At 44.4% G+C, this 26,048-nt stretch overlaps 1 protein-coding gene across 21 annotated transcripts in view; it reads left to right on the forward strand.

Moving 5' to 3' along the window:
• Positions 1 to 26,048, forward strand: part of SPIDR (scaffold protein involved in DNA repair) — a 491,719-nt gene that overhangs the window by 446,664 nt on the left and 19,007 nt on the right. For all 21 annotated transcript variants that reach the window (XR_010127196.1, XR_010127198.1, XR_010127197.1 and 18 more), the window contains 5 exons: positions 9,240 to 9,327; positions 10,550 to 10,693; positions 10,785 to 10,844; positions 21,798 to 22,008; positions 22,625 to 22,777. Coding sequence is in view for 18 of the 21 variants with exons in the window: in XM_054498098.2 (XP_054354073.1) it covers positions 9,240 to 9,327; positions 10,550 to 10,693; positions 10,785 to 10,844; positions 21,798 to 22,008; positions 22,625 to 22,777 (656 nt within the window). In the remaining 3 variants the exon portion in view is untranslated. The remainder of the gene's footprint in view (positions 1 to 9,239; positions 9,328 to 10,549; positions 10,694 to 10,784; positions 10,845 to 21,797; positions 22,009 to 22,624; positions 22,778 to 26,048) is intronic.

Below are 26,048 nucleotides of genomic sequence, written 5' to 3' on the forward strand. Positions count from 1 at the left end.
CCAGCATGGTGGTGCACGCCTGTAATCCCAGCTACTGGGAGCCCGAGACATGAGAATCACTTAAACCTAGGAGGCGGAGGTTGTGGTGAGCCAAGATTGCGCCACTGCACTTCAGCTTGGGCAACAGAGCAAGACTCCGTCTCAAAAAAAAAAAAAAAGAAAAAGAAAAATATCTTCCTGAAATTCAGTGAACTTGCTTTGGAAATGTTTCGTAAGTTCCCACATCTATACGGTATTCATAGGCTATTCTTAGCAGAGATCAATCTCTGGAGTCAGAATGCCTGATCAGTTTCCCTTCCTGGCTATCCCACCACGGTGGTTGAAGGGCTGCTCCAGGACACACCAGAAGTATTATTGAAATACTGCTTTATGGTGTGCATTTTACTGTTCTGCAATATCTTATGTCATAGAAGTAGGTTTAAGTATGAAATTCACATGGCCACAGTTTTATATAGATGTGGAAACCCAAGGAAGTATTTTTCTTTGTATTCTAAGCCATGTTCTCCTGTGCTGCCAGAAACCCTTGGCCCAGCACAAGTACTGTCTCTGTCCTCTGACGAGCCACAGTGCAGGGCTGTCCTGTCTGGTGCTCCAGACCCGCTCCTGTGGCTTAGCAGGACCGACGGGCACACTGGGGGTTACATGTAACTAGTATTCCGCTAGCTTGACTTAGGAAAAGGAAGCGCAACCACTCCAAAAGTAGAGTGCTGAAGCCACTGGGCTTGCTCCCAGCCCTGTGCTATTCCTGGGCTCTGTGTCAGCTTTCCAGTGAAGATAACAGCACTACTCTTTTATTGCAGAAGTCCCCAGCTTTTCATTTCCTGGAAGCTTTGAGATTAGTTTTGAGTGGGGGCTTTGAGGAAAGAGAAGAAAGATAATGTTTGTAGCAAAATCATTAAGCAGAGTTGAAGAAAGTATAGCAATGGATGTATTTCAGGTCAGGTTTAGTCGTCTCCTGATTAGAGGCCCCTGTCTTAAGTTAATGACACTTTTTAAATAATAGCTTGACTGAGATGTAATTTACATACCAAAAATTTACCCTTTTTAAAGTGTACAAATCATTGGTTTTTATTTTACTCACAAAGTTGTGCAACCAGCACCCTAATTCTGGCACATTTTCATCACCTCAGAAAGAAACCTTGTACCTTCAGCAGGAGCTCCGCACTTTCTCTCCCTCGGCAGCCACTCCTCTGCTTTCCGTCTCTGTGGATTTGCCTGTTCTGGACGTTTCCTGTCAGTGGAACCATACAGATGTGACCTTTGGTGTCTCGTGTCTTTCACTTTAGCAGAATGTTTTTAAGGTCCATCCATGATGTAACATGTATCAGAATTTCCTTTTTTTTTTTTTTTTTTTTTCTTTGAGACTGAGTTTCTTGCTTGTTGCCCAGGCTGGAGAGCAATGGTGCGATCTCAGCTCACTGCAACCTCTACCTCCTGAGTTCAAGCGATTTTCCTGCCTCAGCCTCCAGAGTAGCTGGGATTACAGGTGCATGCCACCACACCCAGCTAATTCGAACTCCTAACCTCCGGTGACCGACCTGCCTCATCCTCCCAAAGTGCTGGGATTACAGGTGTGAGCCACCACACCCGGCCAGAATTTCGTTCTTTTTATGGCTGAATAATATTTCATGACATAGATAGATCAAATTTATTTATCCATTCAACAGTTGATGGACATTTGGGTTGTTTCTACTTTCTGGGTATCTTGAATAATCCTGCTGCGAACATTCATATGCAAGTTTCTGTGTGGATGTCAGTTCTCAGTTCTCTTGGATAGACAGCAAGGAGATGAATAGCTGGATTGCTGCCACGCAGCTTTCCAGAGCGATGGCCTCATTTTACCATCCCACCAGCCTAATGGTACATTTTAATCACTGCTAATCTAATCTTGTTAGAGTCTCAAGGTTTCCATGGCTCCTACCAGTTTGTTCATGATCTCTTGGGCTATTTGTTGCTGCCTGCCTAGCAGAACAAATCTTGTTGGAGGAAATCCATTTCAGTATCAAGGCAAAAGTTTAATTCACCCAAGGTTGTTTTTTGTGTGTATAAGGGTGACATAAAAGTAGATAAGCTACCTTCTGGAAGGCATCATTTTTACTCCTTAATTATATACCTAAACTGTATCACCAACTAGCCTAGAGTTTAATATTAAATGAATGAAATGAACAAGTGAATTTAGGTTAAAGAAATGTATCAGAAGCCATGGGTTTCTTACAGAAGAAATCAGGGCTCATGAAAAATTCTCAGACTGAAGCATTGAGGGACACTTGTGATATGTGACAGGTGCTGGCATTGCTGAGATGCCATGTGTCCTCACTGTGCAGTACTGGCCGGTGGGATTGAAGAGTCTTGCTGGCCCTGCTAGCTAGCATGCCAGATTCGTGGCCTCGTGCCATGCCAGCGTTATGCGCCTCCCAGGCACCAGACTGTCATCTAGGCACTGGGATTCCACAGAGAACAGACACACAGAGCCTGCCCTCAGGAGGTTCACATTCTCGTGAGGACACAAAACAGGCAGCACTAACTAAGCCAGAGGATCTTGGTGGTGACCAGCCCCGGAACACAGGGTGAGGTGGGGCAGAGGCCCCTCAGAGTGGCATCAGGTGTGACCTCTGTGCCTCTTCTCACCTGTGTCCTTGTACAAAACCCAACAGTGATTCTTACAGGAATTGTCTCTTCAAGACTGCTCGGGCTTCGCTGTTCTCTTTGGCATTGATGTGACATTCATGCAGTGGGAGCCACAGCAGCACTAAGAGCCCTTCTCAGAGGTGGTCCTCCAGGGTGGGAGTGTGGGAGCCTGGCCCTAGCCCCAGGAGCCACGTGAAGAGCTCCTTTCCAGTCCAGAGAGACTTCCTCAGAGTCTCCACAGGTCTTTTTCAACACTGCAGGTTGGCCGGCTCCTAAAACTACTATTTTTATGTCGAGTGTGGAGCCACAGGAAAGAATGGAGTTATAGGAAGTGTTACATTATTTATAAATAACCCACGTGCATTGACCTAATTTTACAATGAATGGGAAGTTACCTTTGCAACTCAAAATAGGATTCCTATGTAAGTTTATTGGACACTATTAATAATGATTCAGCAACAAATAGGAAATTGTTTCTTAGACTGCACTGAAATTATACCTTAAAATACAGCCTACCAGATATGTCTGAAGTCTGTTGTCCCTGGCATGTAGAGACCCTGCTGTGTGGGGGAAGATGTGTAGTGTGTGGCCAGCATTGGGCAGGAAAGGGAGACAGACTGAGAGAGGGGAGACAATCTAAAGAACATGACCATGTAAAAGATAAGCGGGGAGGAAAGAAAAAAATAAAAATGAATGAGGACTGGCCAGGCATCATGGCTCACACCTATAATCCTAGCACTTTGGGAGGCCAAGGCAGGAGGATCACTTGAGGCCAAACATTGGAGACCAGTCTGGGAAACATAGTGAAACCCTATCTGTACGAAAAATTTTAAAAATTAGCCAGGAATAGTGGTGCACACCTGTAGTCCCAGCTACTTGGGAGGCTAAAGCCAGAGGATTGCTTGAGCCTAGGAGGTCACACCACTGCACTCCAGCCTGGGTGACAGAGCAAGACTCTATCTCCAAAAAATATATATATTTGGGGTGTGTGTATGTGTGTGTAATATAAAAAATGAGAGCCCAAAGAGGTTTTTTTTAAAAAAAAAATGAGTTAATCAGTATTCACCTTATTAGAAATTAAAACTGAAAAAGATTTAACACATTAATTTACCTAAAAGCATCTATAATCAACCCATTAGATGACAACCTAAATAACATTTTTTATGAAAAATATTTCCTAAAACACAAAAACATACTTAGCGATGAAAGTCGCATTGCCCTGTGTTTTGCAGGTTGAACAGGAGATGATGGATTATCATCTGTGCTCTGCCTTCAGTCTGTTGTAATATCACACATCATGGGCCTCTAGAAAACACCACTGTACACTCATGAGAGAATGGAAGTGAGAAAGAAAAATAAAGCCTTGGCAGAAAACAGTTTTGGCCTTGTAGGCTGCCTGAAAGGCTCTTGGAACCTCCAGCGACCCCCAGACCCCACTTTAAGAATGACTGGTCTAAAGTATTCCACTATCCAAATGAACTCTCTTGGAGAGGTATGAGTCCTACAACAGTAACAGGTACAGAGAAATTAGCAGCAACATGATAAATTTTAAGAACATTTTATACCCAGAATACATGCTTGGTTAAAAAAAAAATGATTCCAAGCTCTCTGAGGGTGAGTCCATCATGGGCTAGGTGCTTGCTTCCTTGTTATCTTCCCGTTTTCTGTTGTCCACAGCACCATTGTGGCTTAAATCTCCTAGAGCAAATTCCACTCTATCCACACCCAAAAGAAAGTGGTTCAGGCAGTTTTAAATTGCCCTGTGAAGATTTGAGAGTTAGTTGGATGAGACAGTATCAGATGGAAAAAATAACCCCTGAAATAACTAAGAGAATAGGCAAGCAAGCTGGTAATATCAGCTAATGTTCCGGTGTGCAAAGAAGACTTTCCATGTTTACTTTCTTCCAGTGGACTGGAGTATGGAAATCTTGGTTGCCCTTACTTTGAATGGTTGGTTTTCCAAATGACATTTGTCATCTACCAATCAAGATAAATAACACCAGCTATAATGAGGCCAGAGGAAGTAGATCATTTGCTACACCAAAATATCCATAAAATGTGTGTAAAAATATGTAAATTTAGCATTGTTTCAATGGCAGTGAGGTGGGAGCCCTGCTTCCTTCATCTGTTGTATATTTCTGAGACTCCTCTTGGGCGTGGTGCCACTCCCAGTCTCTTCTTGGTCCGCAGCCGATTTCCATTGCCCCAGGACTTGCCCCATCCTCACTTCTGAGCTCCTGAGTGATGCTGGGGCTGCCTTTTTAGGAATTCAGGAAATGGAGGTACCCAGTTAAAGTTATCTGCACCTGTGTAGCTTACTCATTTCCATGCACCTTTCTTGTCGCCCGATGGGAAACCTCAGCTCTAGTTTACTAAAGAGAAACATCTGTCCTTTGACATCACTTCTGACTCTTGAACCGAATTTGTAATTTTTTTCTGAAGATGATCTCAAGTTGGTTCTCTTCCTTTGTGATTTGTTTTCTACTTAGATTTTGACAGCTTCCAAAATATGTTACCAACAACAAAATTCGGACAAGAAAATTGATTTTTTTTCATTCTGAGAAGTTAACTTTGCTCCATATAAATATCTCCATTTGTTTATTCCTAACCCTTTATAATGTTTAGAGTATTTTTTTCTCTCTCAAGGATCTGGTAATCACTAAAACAACAAATTTGAAAATGTTTTTAAAATTAAAGTTAGTGGCTCTGTCTTAGTAAATTTTTCTTTACAAATAGATTGGAAATGTTCAGGTGCAATTCTGCTTTGCACCAGGGAGCACTTTGTAACACAAAAAGTCTTCAGTCAGCCAAGCTTACCTGTCAGCCTGCAGAAGGCACTTATCACAGATGGCTGGCTGTTTCTAGCGCCCCATGCTGCCACGCTCGCATAGAAAGGTGTCTGCTTCACCACCCCCACCTAGCACTGAAGACTTTGGAACTGTCTTTCCTTCTCAAACAGAGGCACATGTCAGCGAGGGATAGCAGCAGCACTAGGAATTAGAGAATCACAGAATCCTACAAGGGAGGAAGATGAAGCTGAGAGAGATTCAGAATTTCCGCCGTGGAAGGTGGACAGTGTCCTCTCTATCCCCAAGTCTGCGGCCAGCTTTCCTCTGGGCAAATGCACATCACCCGCAGCATCATGGGGTTGGAGTGTGCAGGCTCAGCCCTGGAGGACATGAGTTGGCAGGACCCCCTTCCACGTGGCCCTCATCTCCAGTACAGCCCAGTCTCAGTCTCTCCATGGGGCCCTCATGAGATGTAAGTGATGTGGTGCCCCCACCCTTACTCAGTCTCTCTTGAGGGGTGTCTCCAAGGGCTTTTTTTATAAGTGAGAACATGTTCTCAGAAAGTGACTCTTACATTTCATTGACTAGTCATATGTCGGGGTGGCCTAAAGAGTATGGAAGACTTGAAAACAGTCTTAGGGTTGGCCTCAGTGATCCATGATTGCGCCACTCCAGCCTGGATGACAGAGCGAGAGAACCTGTTAAAAAAAAAAAAAAAAAAAAGAAAAAAGATAAAAACACACTTATATTTATTTTTATGGTAAATATAATTTTCATTGTGGTAAAATAACGTACTATAAAATTTACAATTTTAACCATTTTAAGTATAACTTGGTAGATATAATTTTAACGTGTATAGATCTTGATATCTTTCCACTTAAAAAGTACACTGGTTACTATAATAAAAACATAGCACTGAAAGTCTTTCAGCTTCCTGAGCGTGACTTTAGGAAAGCTCGTGTGGGCTCCTGCCAGGCCTCCTGCCTCCCTCCTCCCGCCTCCAGGAGCAGCTGCGTGTTCTGCAGCCTGTGCTGCAGGTGGGTCTGCCACAGCCCCCAAGTGAGTGCACAGAGGAGGCTCCCAGGCTGTCCCTGTTCCCTGCCTATGCCATGTGCCATGCTGTCTCCTTCCTTCTCCGCGTGTCCTGCACCACCCCCCAGCCCTCTTCTTGCCGCTCTTCAAATACAGCTGATTTTTAGAGGTCAGATGAACTGTGACTGAGTGTGTTGGGAAACGTGGCTCTCCCTTCACTGATGGGTAGCTGACTTGACCTCCCCCCCATGCTCTCTGGGAGTCTTGTGGGAGCTGCTGGGAGAGCTGCTGACTGCTGCAGAGCCTGCCAGACTAGGGACCTGGTGAGTAGGACAGCTGGCCCTGCTTCTCTCCTTGTCTGCTCCACAAACTTTTGTTGTCACAGATTAATGACCTGAATTTGTCTGCAGACTCATTTTATGCAATCTATAAATTAAGGTATACCCCATGAAATTTATTCCAACATAATTAAGTTATCAAATCATAAGCATAATGAATTAATCTGTATGTCCCTTTTTTCTCTAATTAAACTTTATATTTTAAACTTTTTAAATAAAAACGTTTATTAATTTTTGAAAAGACAGACTTATGGTAGCCACTCCCCTGTCAGACTGTTTGTTGCTTAAACATATTTTTAAAGGATCACTTTAAAAGAATGTTTCCTGTGTAACAAAATGAATAGCAAAGAATGAATTGCAGTGAGAGGAACAATACACTTTTTAACTGTGCCAAAAGTGAGCTTCTACACCAAGTCTATGCCCAGCAGAGGCGGGAGTCATTTAAATGAATGTGTCAGCTGCCCCCAGACGACTCTGCTTCACAAGGCAACAGTGGCCATCCAAACCATTATCTATTTTTAAAAATAGTTTTTAAAAACAGTGGAGAAGCTGATTTTTTATGAGACTAAGCATTTTATTTAACTCATAGCCATTCTTCAGCTAAGCATTGTGCATTAAATAAACGTATAATATGTCTAAACTTTTTTAATTAGCTGGTAGCATCCTCTAAATAAAAGTCATTAAATTCAAATAGAACTTTCCTATGGCTGTGTGCTTCTAGAACAGCATTTGTCAGAATTCCAAGTGAACACTAGTTTCTCAGGACATTATTAGTGATGACACCAAAAAGAGTTTCATGGTTATAAATGGGAGAAGCTTTAGTTTAAAACAGTATGCCACAGGTGCCTTTTACACGGGGCTCTCTAGGCCCTCTGCCATGTCCAGTCCCACCGTAGCATGTGAGGGTCCTGCCAGCCACAGTTGCGCCACACAGCAACACTGGCTGAACAGGGAGTTCTGTTCTCATGGGTTACACTTCACAGAACACTTTTTGGGAAACTCCAAATTTTTAGGGAAATTGATAAGCACTCTGTCACTGTCTGGAAAGGGTTGTTTATTTTTCTATACTGTGTAAAGAAATTTTTTTTAGACTCATCTTTTATCATGCTCTTAATTTTACTCTGTTTCTTCACAAAGTAACACTAGGATTAAAATCCTGTCTTAAACTGGGCAGATTTTTGAGCAAAAAACAGCATAAAAGTTTATGGCTTTAGCAATGACAGTACTGATAACTATAGTAACATCAAGTGGCTAATGTGTTGGACACTCACTCTGAGCGTAGAAACCCTAGTAGGTGCTGCACATACGTTCTTTACTTCCTTTACTCCTAGCAATAATGCCAGCAGCATCCCCCAGTTTCCCAGAAGGGCTGACACAAGGTCCAAGCATTTTCTCAAGGTCTCACAGTGTATAAAAGGCAGAGCTTAAGCAAGATGAGTTTCTTGACTCCAGGGGCCCTGCTGTTCCCCATCTCTGTTAACAAGGGGCTCAGGTAAAGGTTAGAGCCAGGTCTTGGAAGTGCAGTCAGATCTAAGGTGAGAACCATACAACTGAAATCATAACTGTTTGTCCTTTTGTATCCCTCTATATATTTTACTTCAGATAACTTTTCTTTTTTTTTTTTGAGACAGAGTTTGGCTCTTGTCACCTAGCTGGAATGCAGTGACGTGATCTCGGCTCACTGCAACCTCCACCTCCCGGGTTCAAGCGATTCTCCTGCCTCAACCTCCTGAGTAGCTGGGATTACAGGCATCCACCATCATGCCCGGCTAATTTTTGTATTTTTAGTGGAGACAGGGTTTCACCATGTTGGCCAAGCTGGTCCTGAACTGCTGACCTCCGGTGATCCATCCGCCTCAGCCTCCCAAAGTGCTGGGATTATAGGCATGAGCCACCGCACCGAGCCCAGATAACTTTTCTTACATAAGTAATACATATCTGTTTGGGGAAAATATACAAAATACCCAATCCACAGGAAGAAAGTAAATATCACCTCCAAACTCTACTCAGATAACCACTAAAAACATTCTTATAGGCTTCAGTCTTTTCCTTTGGCTTAATATATATAGATGCATGCATAGATACACATACATACACACACACAGAGAGAGTGAGAGAGAGTTAATTTGTTGCCTGCTTTTTTCTTATCAGGGTATCACAAAGATGTTTCCATGTCCATAAGTATTTTCTTTGTAACCATTTCAGTGACTGTATAATATTTCACTGGGGATGGATCCTAATTTAGTGAGCAAGTTCCTGTTGTGCAGTTGGTTTCCCACAGTGTCTGTCCATCTGCCTGTGTGCCTTCTTCCCCATCTGAATCGCCACACATCTCTAATTGTAGTTCCATGGCCTTAGGCATTAGAGTCTGTTAAGCATTCTACCAGCTCACTGACCAAGTACTCAGTAAGGGATGTCTGATGATGAATACCTTTGACTTTTCTTGTTCCAGGACAGCGGGGATTTTCAGTTTGATTGACACCCTATGGCCCCCAGCGATACCTCTGAAAACACCTGGCCGCGACCAGCCCTGTGAAGAGGTAAGCCCGGCACTGGAAAAACTTACCCAGTCACAGACTACTCCATGCCAGGTGCCAAGCCAGGCGTCATCACTGTCACCCACACGGTCTGTGTCCCCTGCTCCAGTGGCAACAAGGAGCCCCTGTGCAGCCAGTTCCTTTGTGGTGATGCATGAATATGAGCCAGGATTGGGATTCAGGTCCCTGGAGACCAAGCTCTGGCTGCCTTCCCTACTGTGCTGCACAACATTTTCTGGAAATTAACTTATGATGAATGCTTAAACCACAACCCTCACATACTGTTGGAACAGTTGGGGTCTCAGCCTCGTACTAAAGTAAACATATAGAATTTTTCCCACGAACTTCTAGTCACTCATAGAACCAACACTCAGTTACCAATTGGAGCAGGAACTCAGTACAATCCATAGACATTCGTACAACGTCCTGGGTAGCCAGGAACTTCGTCCTGCTTGTTTATGATAGTGTCTCAGAAGCAGCAAAATGGATGAAAAGTGTTCCCTCCTCTCCCTCCTGAGCCTTTTCCAGCAGGCTAGCCAGCTGCTGCTTTGGGCCACAGGTCCCAAAACAAAACTGGGGGCTGTCTTCCTTAGGTTGTGGCTGACTTCTTAGTAGTGCTAAGTCTGTGACCCTGTACTGTGCCAAACAGCATAGTAGTCGTCAAAACACACGGTGGCTCATGCCTGTAATCCCAGCATTTGGGAGGCTGAGGCAGGCGGATCACCTGAAGTCGGGAGTTTGAGACCAGCCTGACCAACATGGAGAAACCCCGTCTCTACTAAAAATACAAAGTTAACTGGGCATTGTGGCGCATGGCTGTAATGCCAGCTACCCGGGAGGCTGAGGCAGGAGAATCGCTTGAACCCAGGAGGCAGAGGTTGTAGTGAGCCGAGATCGCGCCATTGCACTCCAGCCAACAAGAGCGCAACTCTGTCTCAAAAAAAAGCCGTTTCTAGATTACTTAAGAGGAAGTAATTTCTAGATGATATTTTCAGTATACCCCAAAAGATTTCTAAAATGAAATCTTGAATTAATAGGTTCATAAGTATGGAAGTTCTTATACTTGGTCCCAGAAGTAAACAATGCAATCCATTCCTTGTATAGCATTCCAGAGAGAGGATGCACCTGTAAGCAAATATGTATATATGTTAAAGAGGAGATTTTAATCATGTGTTTGAGTCTTTTAACAATACATTCACCTTCTACCTTTGTCTTATTTAAACAGATAAAAACTCATCTGCCTCCTCCAGCCTTGTGTTACATCCTCACAGCTCATCCAAATCTGGGACAAATTGATATAATTGACGAAGACCCCATTTATAAGCTTTACCAGCCTCCAGTTACCCGCTGCTTAAGAGACATTCTCCAGGTAATGTCTTTGTTTCTAACAAGTTTTTTATGTATTGGCCATGTCTGTGTGCTTCGTGTAATGCTGCCAACCTTTTCTAATTCCTTTCCAGATGAATGATCTTGGTACCCGTTGCAGTTTCTATGCCAGGGTGATTTACCAAAGACCACAGGTAATAATCTCTCAATCTAATAATCTCTCAATCTCTCAATTTCTCAGCCTCTCTCACACACACACACACACACACACACACACACACACACACACACACACACAAAGACCACAGGTAATAATCTCTCAATCTAATAATCTCTCAATCTCTCAATTTCTCAGCCTCTCTCTCACACACACACACACACACACACACACACACACACACACACACACACACACACACACACACACACACACACACACACAGGTAATAATCTCTCAATCTAATAATCTCTCAATCTCTCAATTTCTCAGCCTCTCTCACACACACACACACACACACACACACACACACACACACACACACACACACACACACACACACACACACACACACACACACACACAGTTAGAGGTTTATTAAAGGGTAATCTCCTTTGGAAATTAATGCATGGCCAAAACAGAAAAGTGTTTTTAAAGTCCAGTTAAGCATGCCCCATATACTGAAGTGGCAGTAAATCCATTCCTTTTACAGATGCAGACTACCAGCCACTGTGCTAAGCACTGGAGTGTGAGACACCCAGGTACAACCCTGTCCCCAAAGCTTCTCAGCCCAGTAATGTTCATTCTTTCCTGACACTTAGGCAGGTTGAAGAAAGGAAAGAGATGCAGAAACCTCATTTATGTGGTGGAAGTGGGAATCTCAGGATCGAGCTCAGCTACTTCTGGGAACTTTTAGAGCCTTCGAAACTGAAAGCCCCCCCATCCCACCTCCATGGTCCCTATGAGGCCTTGGGCTGTTCTAGGGAGCAGTGGCCTAGAGGAGCTTGCTATCAATCAGCTAGGATTAGAGGAGGGAAGGAGACCTGCTTGCCAGTTTGAATGCATGGACTACATTCTGCAAGAAACCTCTGCCAGCCCTTACCTTATGAAGGAATATCCATGTAGATCTAATCACCCAAGAGGGATTGAGAACATCCTGTTTGTTAAACTCTTGTCCACTCATGGGCAATGTGCACCAGGTGCATCTGCCATGGTGCAGGAGAGAGTGAGTGCCCCACACATTGCCTCCTTGAGGGTGTGTGAGTGGAGCAAACCAGGCCCCAGATGCCTGCACTCCACCTGGGCTGTCGGTGGATCACCAGCTACCAGCCAGGCCAGAATACTCAGGAATTGCCCAGCAAGGAGTCTCAAGGGAGGGCAGGAGGCTGGCACCTTGGCCAGCAACCTTGGCCAGGTGCCCCAGTGCACCACGAGTCGGGAGACAGTGGTGGGGGTGGCACCAGGGGCTGTCTGCTAATCATACTATGCCTGGTTATTAAGATCTGACACTCACACCCTTCACTTTTCTTTTTGTTGCTGAAGTATGCTAAAGCACACCCAGACCTCATGCCATTTCACCCCGACATGCTTGTTACGAATCTCTTCAAAGCATTCATGCTTGCATATAACCCAATTCAGCTGCCTGGTTTTGGAGCCTTTCTCTTCTGCTTAAGTTATCCAGAGTTATTTTCTGTTGTGCATTTATTTTGAACAAATTCTTTGCATTTCTCTGATCATTCTTAGACAGTGGAAGAACAAGAGAGTGACTAAAAGAATATGTTTCATAACTTCTAGTCAAGTTCTTGATGAATTGCATATATACGAGTATCATTAAATCAGTGTTATCACAAGCATGTTAAATCAACTTCTCTTCCATCTGCATCAGGAGTAGTGGGCAGACTGTTTCTGTAAAGAGCCAGATAGTCAATATTTTAGGCTTCTTGAGTTGTATGGTTTTCATAGCAACTACTCAGCTCCACCTTGCAAAAGCAGCCATGTTGTCATTCACAAATGAATGAGCAGGGCTGTGTTTCAGAAACCTTTATTTACAGACACCAAAATTTGAATTTAACTTAATTTTTACTTGTCACAAAATATTCTTACGGTTTTTTAACCATTTAAAAATGTAAGAACCTTGAATAAACATAAAAACCATACTTAGCTTACAGGCCACACATAAGCAGGGAGCAGGCTGGGTTAGCCCACAGGCCATGGTTTGCTGACATTCTTCAGGTGCTGAGCATGGCTGGAGGACACAGGAACTCTGACGCAGAAAGAAAAACAACCCGAGTGTCTCCTGGTGTCCCGTCGGTTGTACTGAATGCGCAGTGCGGTGTGTGTCAGGGAGAGGAGATGGGGAGGGCCATCTACTGACGGCCACCGAGTAGGGTGCAAGCTTGTTACCTAAGGATGCCATGGGTGCTGTGCAAGAACACGGCACTGATACATATGATCGTCATATGAAAGTACTTTAAGGCTTTATCTCAATTTAATTTTTACATTTCAGATATAAGGAGTGTGCTTTAGGTGATATGCTAGTAACTGTCAATTGCGTTTCCTTTCCTTCTCTGCAGAAAGTGTGTGTGTGTTTCTGCAGCTTAACCTGTGGATTAGCTAGTGCTTGCCAGTGCATAGAGTGTTGCCCACAGAAAGGAAATCAGAGGGCTGAGTTGTGAATATAAATGAACCACATTTAGCTCTTTATTTTTTATTATCAGTACTTCACCACCTTTAATTTCTGTGAGAGATTTTTCAGATTTTCAGACCATTCTCATGTACATATCATTTTATCTCAGCAGCAATAGTGTCACCGTTCCTAATTCCAAGTGGAGAAGACCAAGGCTAGGCCTGGTTATCTGCTGTCTCTGATACACACAACCAAACCCTGGTGGAGCCTGGTGTGGATTTCCTGACTCTTACTCAGCCCAGTGTCCCCTGGTGCCTCCTGGCTCCATGGTCCCTCAGTTACCTGGTGCCCTGGGGGTGGGGCAGGGACGCAACACACCCCCACCCCCAACCACACGCTGGCTGAGCTTGGGCAGGTACTTCACCACGTTGTCTCATGTCCTTGTCTGTCAAATGGGTGTAACATTCTCTCACCATATTGGATTGTTCTAGGATGAATTTAGGAGTTTTGAACTACCCTTTTTCCTTTGTTTTCTCTTCATCTGTTCCCCTTTTCATCATTTGACAGCTGATCAGTGCCTCTCATGAAGAAATGGAGAATGATTGACATGAGTCCCTCAATGGTGCTCCCTGTGAGCACCCCAGTGTCCAGATCAGCAGATAGGAGGATAGGGCTCCCAGCAAGGACGAGGCAGGGCACGTGCTATGTCCCATACTTTCCAAGCCTGAGGAGACCTAAGACTGACTTGACGCTCCTCTGCCCACCTTGAGAAGGGTCAGTGTGTGTGGGGACGCCCCTGGCATCTGGCACATTCCTGCTCTTCTGGGTCATGGGCCAGGCGGTGGCTCTCTGTGCAGGTGCCATTCACCCATAGGGAGAACGCTGTCCTCAGAGCAGCTACGTGGCAGTTGCAGCTAACACTCCTGCCCACGGCCCTCTGGCTGAGACCGAGGTTGAAAGTAAAGAAAGCAGGTGTCAAAATGCTTGCACCAAAGCCAGTTGGAGGGGAACTCTGGGGCAGAGAAAGACCAAGAGTGAAGTAGGTCATCCACCTTGCCCTGTGAAGGGGTCCTCCCTCAGGGAGGTAGAGAAGATAATGTTAATCCCCTCCTATCCAAGAAACAGGTTTCCACCAGTGCAAGTGCAGCTTTCAGTGAGCATGCTTCCAGTGGGCATGTGTGCCTAGGAATCAGTGGTCCTATAGCCACGAAACAGTCAAAGACCTGGAACCCAATGGAACAGGTTCCATGATCCACTGAAATTCTATCTGTCTCCTATAGTCTGCTTTTGTGTGTAAAAGAATCACCAGAAACCAGCTGTCTCAAGAAGGAATAGAAATAAGCTGACTCCTGGGGCCAGTCTGTAGTTAAGCCAGTGGCCTGCATCCTTGGCAGTGAGGGTTGACTTTCAGAATGGCACCATGAGTCATTGCTGGAACTCGAGTCATAAAAACAGACCCAGACTAGGTGTGGTGGCTCATGCCTGTCATCCTAGCACTTTGGGAGGCTGAGGCTAGAGGATCTCTTGAGGCCAGGAGTTCCAGACCAACCTGGGCAACAAAGCACAACCCCGTCTCTACAAAAAAATAAAAAATTAGCCAGGCATGGTGCTGCATGCCTGTCATCTCAGCTACTTGGGAGGCTGACATGGGAGGATCTCTTGAGCTCAGGAGGTTGCTGCAGTGAGCTGTGATTGCACCACTGCACTCCAGCCTGGGTGACAGAGTGAGACCCTGTCTCAAAAAAAAAAAAACAGATTCAGTTGTATTTCCGTTACACTAATGACTAAGTCATGAAGGTGAAAAAGATAGTTTTCATATTTAACTTTTATTTTGTGATAATTATAGTTTCACAGTAGATTGCAAAGAAATATACTGGGGGGTCTGGTGCACCCCTCCACCCCCATGTCAATATCCCACACCCACAGTACCCACAGTAAAAACCAAAACAGCCGGGTGCCGTGGCTCACACCTGTAATCCCAGAATTTTGGGGAGGCCAAGGCGGGCGGATCACGAGGTGAGGAGATCGAGACCATCCTGGCTAACATGATGAAACCCTGTCTCTACTAAAAATACAAAAAAATTAGCCGGGCGTGGTGGCAGGCGCCAGTAGTCCCAGCTGCTTGGGAGGCTGAGGCAGGAGAATGATGTGAACCTGGGAGGCGGAGCTTGCAGTGAGCCAAGACCGCGCCACTGCACTCCAGTCTGGGCGACAGAGTGAGACTCCGTCTCAACAACAACAACAAAAAACCAAGAAACTGACACACGCACAATCCATGGAGCACATTCAGGTTTCAGCAGCCATGTGTGCACTCTGTGTGTTTGTGTGTGTGTGTGTGTGCGCGTGCGCTTCTGTGCAGTTTTGTCACATGTACAGCCTTGCATCACTGTCACTGCAGTCAGAATCCTCTGCTGTGCCATCACCACCGACTCCCGTGTTTGCCTTTATAGACACATCGATCCTTTTTTCATCCGTAGCACTGGCAACTACTCACATGTTCTCTGTCATTATAATTATGTTGTCTTACGGTTGTTAACATGAATAGAACCATGCAGGATTTATCTGTATTAGTTTCCTAGGATTACCATATAAAGTTCCAAAAACTAGATAGCTTAAAATAATAGGAATGTATTCTCTCACACTTCTGGAGGCCAGAAGTCTGAAATCTTAGCAGTGGCCAGGTGCAGTGCCTCACACCTGTAATCTCAGCACTTTGGGAGGCTGAGGCAGGAGGATCACTTGAGGCCAGGAGCCCAAGACCACCTTGGCCAACATAGTGAGGCTCCGTCTCTATTTAAATTTTGTTTTTAGGCCCAGTACTGTGGCTCACACCTGTAATACCAGCACTTTGGGAGGCCGAGGCAGGTAGATCATCTGAGGTCAGGAGTTGGAGATCAGCCTGTCCAACATGGTAAAACCCCATCTCTACTAAAACTACAAAAAATTAGCTGGGTATGGTGGTGCATGCCTGTAGTCCCAGCTACTCAGGAGGCTGAGGCAGGAGAATCGCTTGAACTTGGGAGGCAGAGGTTGAGTGAGCCAAGATCGCTCCATTGCACTCCAGCCTGGGTGACAGAGTGAGACTGTCTCAAAAAAAAAAAAAAAAAAAAATTTACTAAAGAAATATAAGGTGTCAGCTAACAGTATTATCTAGAGATTCATCCAAAGGACTAATAATGTTGAACATCTTTTCATGTGTTTACTTGCCCTCCATATGTCCTCTTTGGTAAAATGCCTGTTCACATCTTTCGCCCATTGTCTAATTGGATTGCCTGTTTGTTGGTTTATTGTTGAGTCTTTAAAGTTATTTCTATTTTTTAAATACAAAACCTTTGTCAGATACAGGATTTGCAAATATTTTCTTAGGATCTCTAAATTCTGTTTTCATCCTTTTAATGATTTTTTTAACATAGTAGAAGTTTTTAATTTTGATGCAGTCAGATTTACCAAATTTTTCTCTTACAGATCACAGTTTTGTTGTCAAGTCTAAGAGAAGTCACGTCTCTTTGCCTAGTCATAGCTCCCAAAGTTATTCTTTTGTGTTCTTTTCCAGAAGATTTAATTTTACACTTTACCTTCCAAGGCCATGATGCATTTGGAGTTGGGTTTTGTATAAGATGCATGGTTTAGGTCAAGGTTAATTTTTTCACCTTTGGATATCCATTTATTCCAGCACCATTTGTTGATATATCATCCTTCCTCCATTAAATTGCTGTTGCACCTTTGTCAAAAATTAATTGGGTATATTTGTGTGGGAGAGATCGATTTTTTCCTGATAAATTTGCATTGGTAATATTTTTGCCTTACTTACTAGCATTATAGGTGTCTGTATCATCTAGGCTTAAATACTTTTCCTGGGCCAGGCACGGTCGCTTACGCCTGTAATCCCAGCACTTTGGGAGGCCGAGGCAGGTGGATCAGCTGAGGTCAGGAGTTTGAGACCAGCCTGGCCAATGTGGTGAAACCCCGTCTCTACAAAAATACAAAAATTAGCCGGGCATGATGGCAGGTGCCTGTAATCCCAGCTACCTGGGAGTCTGAGGCTGGAGAATCACTTGAACCCGGGAGGCGGAGGTTGCAGTGAGCCGAGATTGTGCCACTACACTCCAGCCTGGGCGGCAGAGCGAGACTCCATCTCAAAAAAAAACAAACAAACAAACAAAAAACTTTTCCTGATTACACAGGGCTATAAAAAATTTTATTAGACTTTTTTCTTTTAGAGCAGTTTTAGGTTCACAGCAAAATTGAGAGGAAGGTACAGAGATTTTCCATACACCTTCTACTCCCACACATGCACAGCCTCCCCATTATCAACATCCCTACCAGGACGGCACATTGCTTACAACTAATGAACCTGCATTGACACATCTTAGTCACCCAGAGTCCACAGTTTACATGAGGGTTCACTCTTGGTGGTGTAATTTTATGGGTTTGCACAAATATGTAATGACATGTATCTACGATCATAGTATCACATGGAGCAGTTTCAGTGACCTAAAAATCTGCTCCACGTGTTTATTCCCCCTCCCCACAAATCCCTGGCAAACATTCTTATTTTTACCATCTCCATAGTTTTGCCTTTTCAGAATATTGTATAAAGTTGGAATCTTAGAGTCTGTAGCCTTTCAGACAGACTTCTTTCACTTAATAATATGCATTTAAGTTTCTGTGACTTCATGGCTAGATAGCTCGTTTCCTTTTGAGCGCTGAATAATGTTCCATTGTCTGGATGTACTACATAGTTTAGTTTAGTTATTCATTCACCTACTGAAGGACATCTTGGTTGTTTCCAGGTTTTGGCACTTACGAGTAAGAAGACTTTTTTTTTTTTTTTTGAGATGGAGTCTCACTCTGTTGCCCAGGTTGGAGTGCAATGACGCAATCTTGGCTCAGTGCAACCTCTGCCTCCCGGGTTCAAGAGATTTTCTTGCCTCAGCCTCTCGAGTAGCTGGGATTACAGGCATCCGTCACTACACCTGGCTAATTTTTGTTTGTTTGTTTTTTGAGATGGAATCTCTCTGTCGCCCAGGCTGGAGTGCAGTGGCACGACCTCGGCTCACTGCAACCTCCACCTCCCAGGTTCAAGCAATTCTCCTGTCTCCACCTCCCGAGTAGCTGGAATTACAGGCATGCACCACCACGCCCGCTAATTTTTGTATTTTTAGTAGAGACAGGGTTTCACAATGTTGGCCAGGCTGGTCTCGAACTCTTGACCTCAGGTGATTCACCACCTCTGCCTCCCAAAGTGCTGGGATTACAGGCGTAAGCCACGGCGCCTAGCCTAATTTTGGTATTTTTAGTAGAGATGGGGTTTTACCATGTTGGCCAGGCTGGTCTCAAACTCCTGACCTCAAGTGATCCGCCCACCTTGGCCTCCCAAAGTGCTGGGATTACAGGCGTGAGCCACCATGCCCAGCCAGAGAAGAAATCTATTTTTAATAAACTTTTAGCAATGTAGTGGTAGTACTGCTTTAATTAGTTACTGATGTCTTTATACAGATAATTTTATTGTTACTGACTTTGTTCATAACCCCAATAGTAGGATAATTTTATAGTTAATTTCAAAGGAGATTAGAACATTTGGTATATTAGTAGATTGAAAGACCACTGGCCAAATCTAGAGAATTTACAAAAGCATCTAAAATTTTTGGACATTTTCAGAACTTCCAACCTCAGATAATCTTATAGAAATCTTTGCCCTTCCTGAAATATTCACCAATTTTTTTTTTTTTTTTTTTGAGATGCTCTGTTAGTCAGACTGGAGTGCACTAGTATGATCTCAGCACACTGCAACCTCCATCTACTGGGTTCAAGCAATTCTCATGCCTCAGCCTCTAGAGGAGCTGGGATTACAGGCGTGCACCATCACGCCTAGCTAATTTTTATATTTTTAGTAGAGACAGGGTTTCACCATGTTGGCCAGGCCGCTCTCGAACTCTTGACCTCAAGTGATCCACCCGCCTTGGCCTCCCAAAGTGCTGGGATTACCACACCTGGCCAGAGAAGAAATCTATTTTTAATAAAATTTTAGCAGTGTAGTGGTAGTACTGCTTTAATTAGTTACTGATGTCTTTTTACAGATGATTTGATTGTTACTGACTTTGTTCATAACACCAATAGTAGAGATAATTTCATAGTTAATTTCAAAGGAGATTAGAACATTTTGGTTCATTAATAGATTGAAAGAGAGACCACTGGCCAAATCCAAAGTATTTACAAAGAGCATATAAAATCTTTGGAGGTTGTCAGAACTCCCACCCACAGATAACCTAATAGAAATCTTTGCCCTTCCTGAAATATTTACTTTTTTTTTTTTTTTTTCTTTTGAGACAGAGTTTCGCTCTTGTTGCCCAGGCTGGAGTGCAATGGTGCAATCTCAGCTCACCGCAACCTCTGCCTCCCAGGTTCAAGCAATTCTCCTTCCTCAGCCTCCCGGGTAGCTGGGATTACAGCCATGTGCCACCACGCCTGGCTAATTTTGTGTTTTTAGTAGAGACGGGGTTTCTCCATGTTGGTCAGGCTGGTCTTGAACTCCCGACCTCAGGTAATCTGCCCGCCTTGGCCCCCCAAAGTGCTGAGATTACAGGCATGAGCCACCACGCCTGGCCCACTAATTTTTTTAATTTTTTTTTTTTTTTCTTTGAGAAGGTGGTCTTGTTCTGTCATCTGGGCTGTAGTGCAGTGGTACCATCACAGCTCACTGCAACACTGACCTCTTGGGCCCAAGCAATTCTCCTACCTCAGCCTCCCAAGTAGCTGGGACTATAGGCACTCACCACCACACCCAGCTTTATTTTATTTTTTGTAGAGATGGGGTCTCACTATATTGCCCCAGCTGGTCTCAAATTCCTGGGCTCAAGTAATCCTCCCGCCTCAGCCTCCCAAATTGCTGGGATTACAGGTGTGAGCCACCGTGCCCAGCCCACTTATTAAATATCAGTATGGACCAATGAATTCATCTTTTATTCAGCAAGTTATATCTATTACTGTATTCATTTTGATGCTCAATTTTACCATATTTAAGCTGGTTCCTGTGTCCTTTGGACACATGCCCATCATTCTTTGAGTACCTCCTTATTTTCTGACACAGTAAGATGTGTCAAACTCATCTTTTGCTTTCTGTGCTCTGGAATCAGCCATCTTTTCAAGAAGCTCTGGTTGATTTTAATGGGGAATGGTTTTTTGGTTTTTGGGGTTTTTTTATTTTTAGTTTTAGTTTTTCAGAGATGGCATCTTGCTATGTTCACTACGCTGGAATGCAGTGGCTATTCACAGGCATGATCTTGGTGCATCACAGCCTCAAACTCCTGAGCTCAAGCGATCCTCTCACCTCAGTTTCCCAAGTAGCTAAGACTGCTCCTGAGTCACTTGTGCCACTGTGGCTGGTTAAGACTCTTACTTAGAAGCCAAGATCCAGGTTCTAGGTGGGCTTCCTGCTATTGGGATATCATTGCCTCTCTGCCCTCTCAATGGACAGAGGAAGGAAATGTGTGTGTATATTCATCCACATACAGACACAACTATATCTACTTCTATATTTCTATCTATCTAAAATCATAATTTCATACCAATACTTCCAACTCTAGAGCATTACCACAGAATTTATTCTAAGTTTTCCTATTTCTATATGTATAACTCGCTTCTCCAACAGTAAGAAGCTTGGCTTCATTTTCCTCAGTATTACTTATTCATACTTCCTGTATGTAATCAACCTCCTGACAGTGTAGGCCACCTCCTTCACCCCAACCCTCAGCTACGCACCACACAAGTGACCTTCTCTGCCCAGTCCTGTTAACCAGCCATGTGGATTTCTCAGCCTGACCACACCGTCTGTGCCAGCAACACCAGCTGAACCTCCAACTGGCCACATCCTCAGGCCCTGGCCCTGCTGACCATCCTTGGCCCCATTTGCGTCTACTGAATCCTAAGCCCTGACCAAAAGGAAAGGGCAGAATACCAGTTTAATGGAACTTGAAAAGGCATTACAAGTTTTGAAGATAAGAAAAAAATGAAAAAATAGAGAAGGAAAGAAGAAAAGAAAATAATAAAACCTGTTGCAGATGCCAACAAATATGCGACACCAGCTTTATACCAAGGCCGTGTACAAAGTCTGAGGGCAAGTAAGATCTGTTCCTAACCCTCAGGAAACTTACAACTGCCTGGAAAGAATAAGATGTATGTACTACACAGGAAACAATGTTGTAATTAACATTCTAAGTATATAAACAGAGGACCAGGAGGAAAAGAACAATGGATTCAGCCTGAGGATGTTGGTGGACAAATGGAATGCTGCCAGGGAAGGGTGGCCTGTTCCCAACCAAGGAAGCCTTTAACCAGGTGCAAAGTCGAGGCACCCAGGGCACATGGGGCTAGTGACCAAGATGTGCAAAGTCTAGTGTATGTTTTAAAGTGTTTTTGAAATAATATCTTAAATTGTTAGTATATGTATAACTTCTGCTTTTAAATGCTTTTAAAACATTTTTTGGTATAATAATTAATCTTTATTATGTCTTCAAATTGTAGCTGAAGAGTCTGCTTCTTCTGGAGCAAAGGGAGATCTGGCTGCTAGTGACCGATGTCACTCTGCAAACAAAGGAGGAGAGTGACCCCAGGCTCCCCAAAACCCTGCTGGTCTATGTGGCCCCCTCGTGTGTGCTGGGCTCTGAAGTCCTGGAGGCAGTTGCTGGGGCTACCCCTCACAGCCTCTTCTTCAAGGACGCTCTCCGTGACCAGGGTGTGCTTGCTTCTCCACAGCTTTGATGCAGGGGCGACTGATCGGTGCCCATAGAATACCTCTTGTGGCCTCTGGACACCTCCATGTTGCTTGGACGCTGCCAGCACCTTCACGGAGCCCATCACAGACATGGCCCATGTACCAGCCTCCAGGCTTCACTGACCCTGTAGCGGCCACCTGGGCAGAACCAGCTCCATGGAGATGCTGTGCTCACTCCAGAATTGTCTGCTGGTGGCACCCCGTACTGCTGCAGAATCCACAAACAAACCAAAAGCTAGAACATTATAAATGCATATACTTAGATCAGTCAGCCCCCTTTTCCAGGGATCAAACTAAAATCCTGCCTAAGCTATCTTTTTTAATTTTTATTGAGTCATAATTCACATACCACATAATTTACCCTTTGTGGATTGACTTGAATCTCACATTTGAGTGCTTTTTTAGCTTAGCTCACGGGGTTCGGGAGTGTGCACACACAATGAATGTGCTGCTGGACACAGTCCCTTAACTGCACCATCACCTGCATGACTTGAGGGGTAGCAAAGGAGACTGCCATTATGGGCACAATTCACTTTTTCTTCAAGGCTTCAATAACCTGAAGTGTCTCTGTCGGCAGGTCGGATTGTTTGTGCTGAACGGACTGTTCTCTTGCTTCAGAAGCCCCTTTTGAGTGTGGTCTCTGGTGCAAGTTCCTGTGAGCTGCCTGGCCCAGTGATGCTCGACAGCCTGGACTCTGCCACACCTGTCAACTCCATCTGCAGTGTTCAAGGTAGGCAGCCATCTCACAGGAATTGGTGTTTATACTTTCTTAACTATTATACTTTATAGTCATTTACTCATTTATTCAACAAGTATTTGTGGAGCACCCGCTAAGTTCCAGACACTGGATATATAAAGAACAAAAGCAGAAATTGTTTTTGGTATCAGACTCGAGTCTGCACAGAAGGATGTGAATCAGATGAACACAGACAGGCCTATCCTCAGGCTCTGAGTGCTCTAGCCGCTGATACCTGGGCCCACGTCTTAGTGGGGAACTCAGGAAAGGCTTCCCAAAGACAGGAGCCTCAAGCTGAGCTCTGAAGCATAGATGAGACTACTTAGGGCAGGGATGGAGCAGGAGGAACATTCCTGGGAAGAGAGCAGGACTTCGTAAGGCCACTGGCATGAGAAAGTTGGTGAGCAGGGGTGTCCGGGAAGAGGCAGGACAGGCAGCCAGATGGAGATGGGACCAAGCTGAGGCTGGTGGGCCCACCAGGCTGGTGGTGTCAGGAGTGTGCTCTGTCATTGGTACAGGCGGCCTGGTCTGATGTCCTCCCTGCAGAGCAGAGTGGAGGGACTGGGTGGCAGAGGTAGAGAAGGAAATCCAAGGGTGGACTTAGGGAAATTGGCAGGTTGAGCGATGAATTGGGCATAGATGGAGGCAGAAGACATATCTGACGACCTCCGAGCTCCTGGCTCAGTTGAGGTGACAGTGGTGCTGTTCATTAAGTAGGATGTGGCAGGCAAAGTCAGCTTTGAGGGGACCCTCTCAGTTCTGTTGGGAGGGTTTGCGTGTTTTGCATACATCTGAGATGTTTCAGCAGCTGGTTAGATATGTGAGTCTGGAGCTGAAAATAGCATTATTATTTTCTCTTTTCTAACTTTATAAAACTTAGTAATAAAAGTCATACATGTCTAGTGGAACTAGTGAAAAATAAGAGAAAGTTAACAGCCTACCCTCTGTCCCCGGCTTCCTGCCTGCACTGGCGCATCCAGGAGACACAGCTGCCCGCCTTGAGGGGGTGTGCGTGCTTGCAAGTCAAATGATTTACTGTACATTATTCTGCCACTTGCTTCCCTCTAGCAGGGATATCTGTCCAGGTGGGGAGAGAGGTCCAACTCAAGAGTTTAATAGTTGCATAGCATCCCCTCATATGAATAAACTCTTTCTTCACTCATGGACATCCAGGATCTCTCGTGTTTTTGCAATTATTAAACAAGGCTGTAATAAACTTTCTTGGACATCAATCCCTACTGATTTCTGTAAAGGAGGATTTCAGCAGTTTGGGGTTCATGGACTTTTTAAACAACTTTATTGAGCTATAACTCAGTAATACACTATAATTCACTCCTTTAAAGTGTTTTTAGTATTCACAGAATTGTGCAAACATCACTACAATCTAATTTTAGAACAAAAACCCATACCCATTATCATTCACGCCCCATTACCACCCACCCTCCCACACCCTAGTCTTAGGAAACCACCAATCTACTGTTTGCTTCTATGAATTTGCGTGTTCTGTTTTATTGGGGGTTTTTTTGTTTTTGTTTTTGTTTTGAGATGGAGTCTCGCTCTGTCACCCAGGCTGGAGTGCAGTGGCATGATCTCCGCTCACTGCAGCCTCTGCCTCCCGGGATCAAGCAATTTTCCTGCCTCAGCCTCCCAAGTAGCTGGGATTACAGGCGTGCACCACCATGCCTGGCTAATTTTTTTTATTTTTAGTAGAGACAAGGTTTCACCATGTTGGCCAGGCTGATCTCGAACTCCTGACCTCAGGTGATCTCCTCTCCTTGGCCTCTCAAAATACTGGGATTACAGGTGTGAGCCACTGCACCCAGCCTATTCTGGACATTTCATGTTAACTGGAATAATATTTAGGCTGGTGTAAAAATAATTGTGGTTTTTGCCATTAAAAGTAATGGAAAGAGCTGCGATTACTTTTGCACAAACCTAACATACTATGTGATCTTTCATGATTAGCATCTTTCAGTCAGCATAATGTTTTCAAGGTTCATCCACAATGCAGTGTGTATTTCTTTTATGGCATAATAACATTTCATTGTACAGATATGCCACATTTTGTTTATCCTTTCCTCAGTTGATGGACATTTCATTTGGGTTGTTTCTACTTTTTGGCTACTATGAATAAAGCTGCTATGAATATTCATGGACAAAGTTTTGTTTGAACACCTGTTTTGAAATTTGGGGTATGAATCCAGGACTGGAATTGCCTAGTCATATGGTAACCCTGCATTTAACCTTTTTGAAGAACACCAGTGTTTTCCAAAGTGGCTACACTAGGGGTTTGTGCATCTCTCTTTTTTTTTTTTTTTTTTTTGGAGACAGAGTCTCAGTCTGTCACCCAGGCTGGAGTGCAATGGCATGATCTCAGCTCACTTCCACCTCTGCCTACTGGGTTCAAGAGAATCTCCTGCCTCAGCCTCCCAAGTAGCTGGGACTACAGGCGTGCACCACCACACCTGGCTACTTTTTGTATTTTTAATAGAGATTTTGCCATGTTGGCCAGGCTGGTCTTGAACTCCTGACCTCAGGTGATCCACCCACCTCGGCCTCCCAAAGTTCTGGAATTACAGGTGTAAACCACCACACCCAGCCGGTTCAAAGCATATCAAAATTCAGACTTCCAAGCTTAATGTCTAAGATGGCTGGTGTTCCTCACCCTTACCTATAACTAGTTCCTGACTTTTTATAATTGATGAACAGAAAACTCTTGTGATTCCATTGTTGCTTTCACATTCTTTTCACTGTGTTGAGGCCATTTGGATTTTCTCTTCTGTGCATCTCCTTTTGGGGTTAATGCTGACGCATAACTGCAGTTATGGGGTAATAGGTCATATGGGGCCTCCATTTTCTCATCTGTAAAATAGGGCTAATGGAATCAGCCTCAAAACACTGTTGAGAATTAAATGAGATAACGCTCAGGAGGCTTTGGAGGCTTTGAAGCTCTGAGTCCAGTGGAGAAAACAAACATCTCAGTACTGGTACCAGGAGTCGGGAAGGGAGGGAGGGATGTCTGAGGGCTGCAGCCACTGACTGCAGTGGGTGGATGGCCTTAGGACCATCAGGATTTGTCAAGTAGAGTTGGGCAAGGCTGTAAGAGCAGGTGGAAGGGCACGTGGAAAACCCACAGAAGTGCTGGGAGCAGTTATAAACCCTCCCAAGTGATGGGAGAGGGGCAGGGACCAAGAAGGGCAATAGGGGACCCAGCTGCTTGTGTATTGCTCTGCTTTCCCTGGCCGTGTGGAGATCAGGGAAAATA

The sequence above is a fragment of the Pongo pygmaeus genome, chromosome 7 (assembly GCF_028885625.2).
Source record: "Pongo pygmaeus isolate AG05252 chromosome 7, NHGRI_mPonPyg2-v2.0_pri, whole genome shotgun sequence".
In the NCBI taxonomy this organism is placed as follows: domain Eukaryota; kingdom Metazoa; phylum Chordata; class Mammalia; order Primates; family Hominidae; genus Pongo; species Pongo pygmaeus.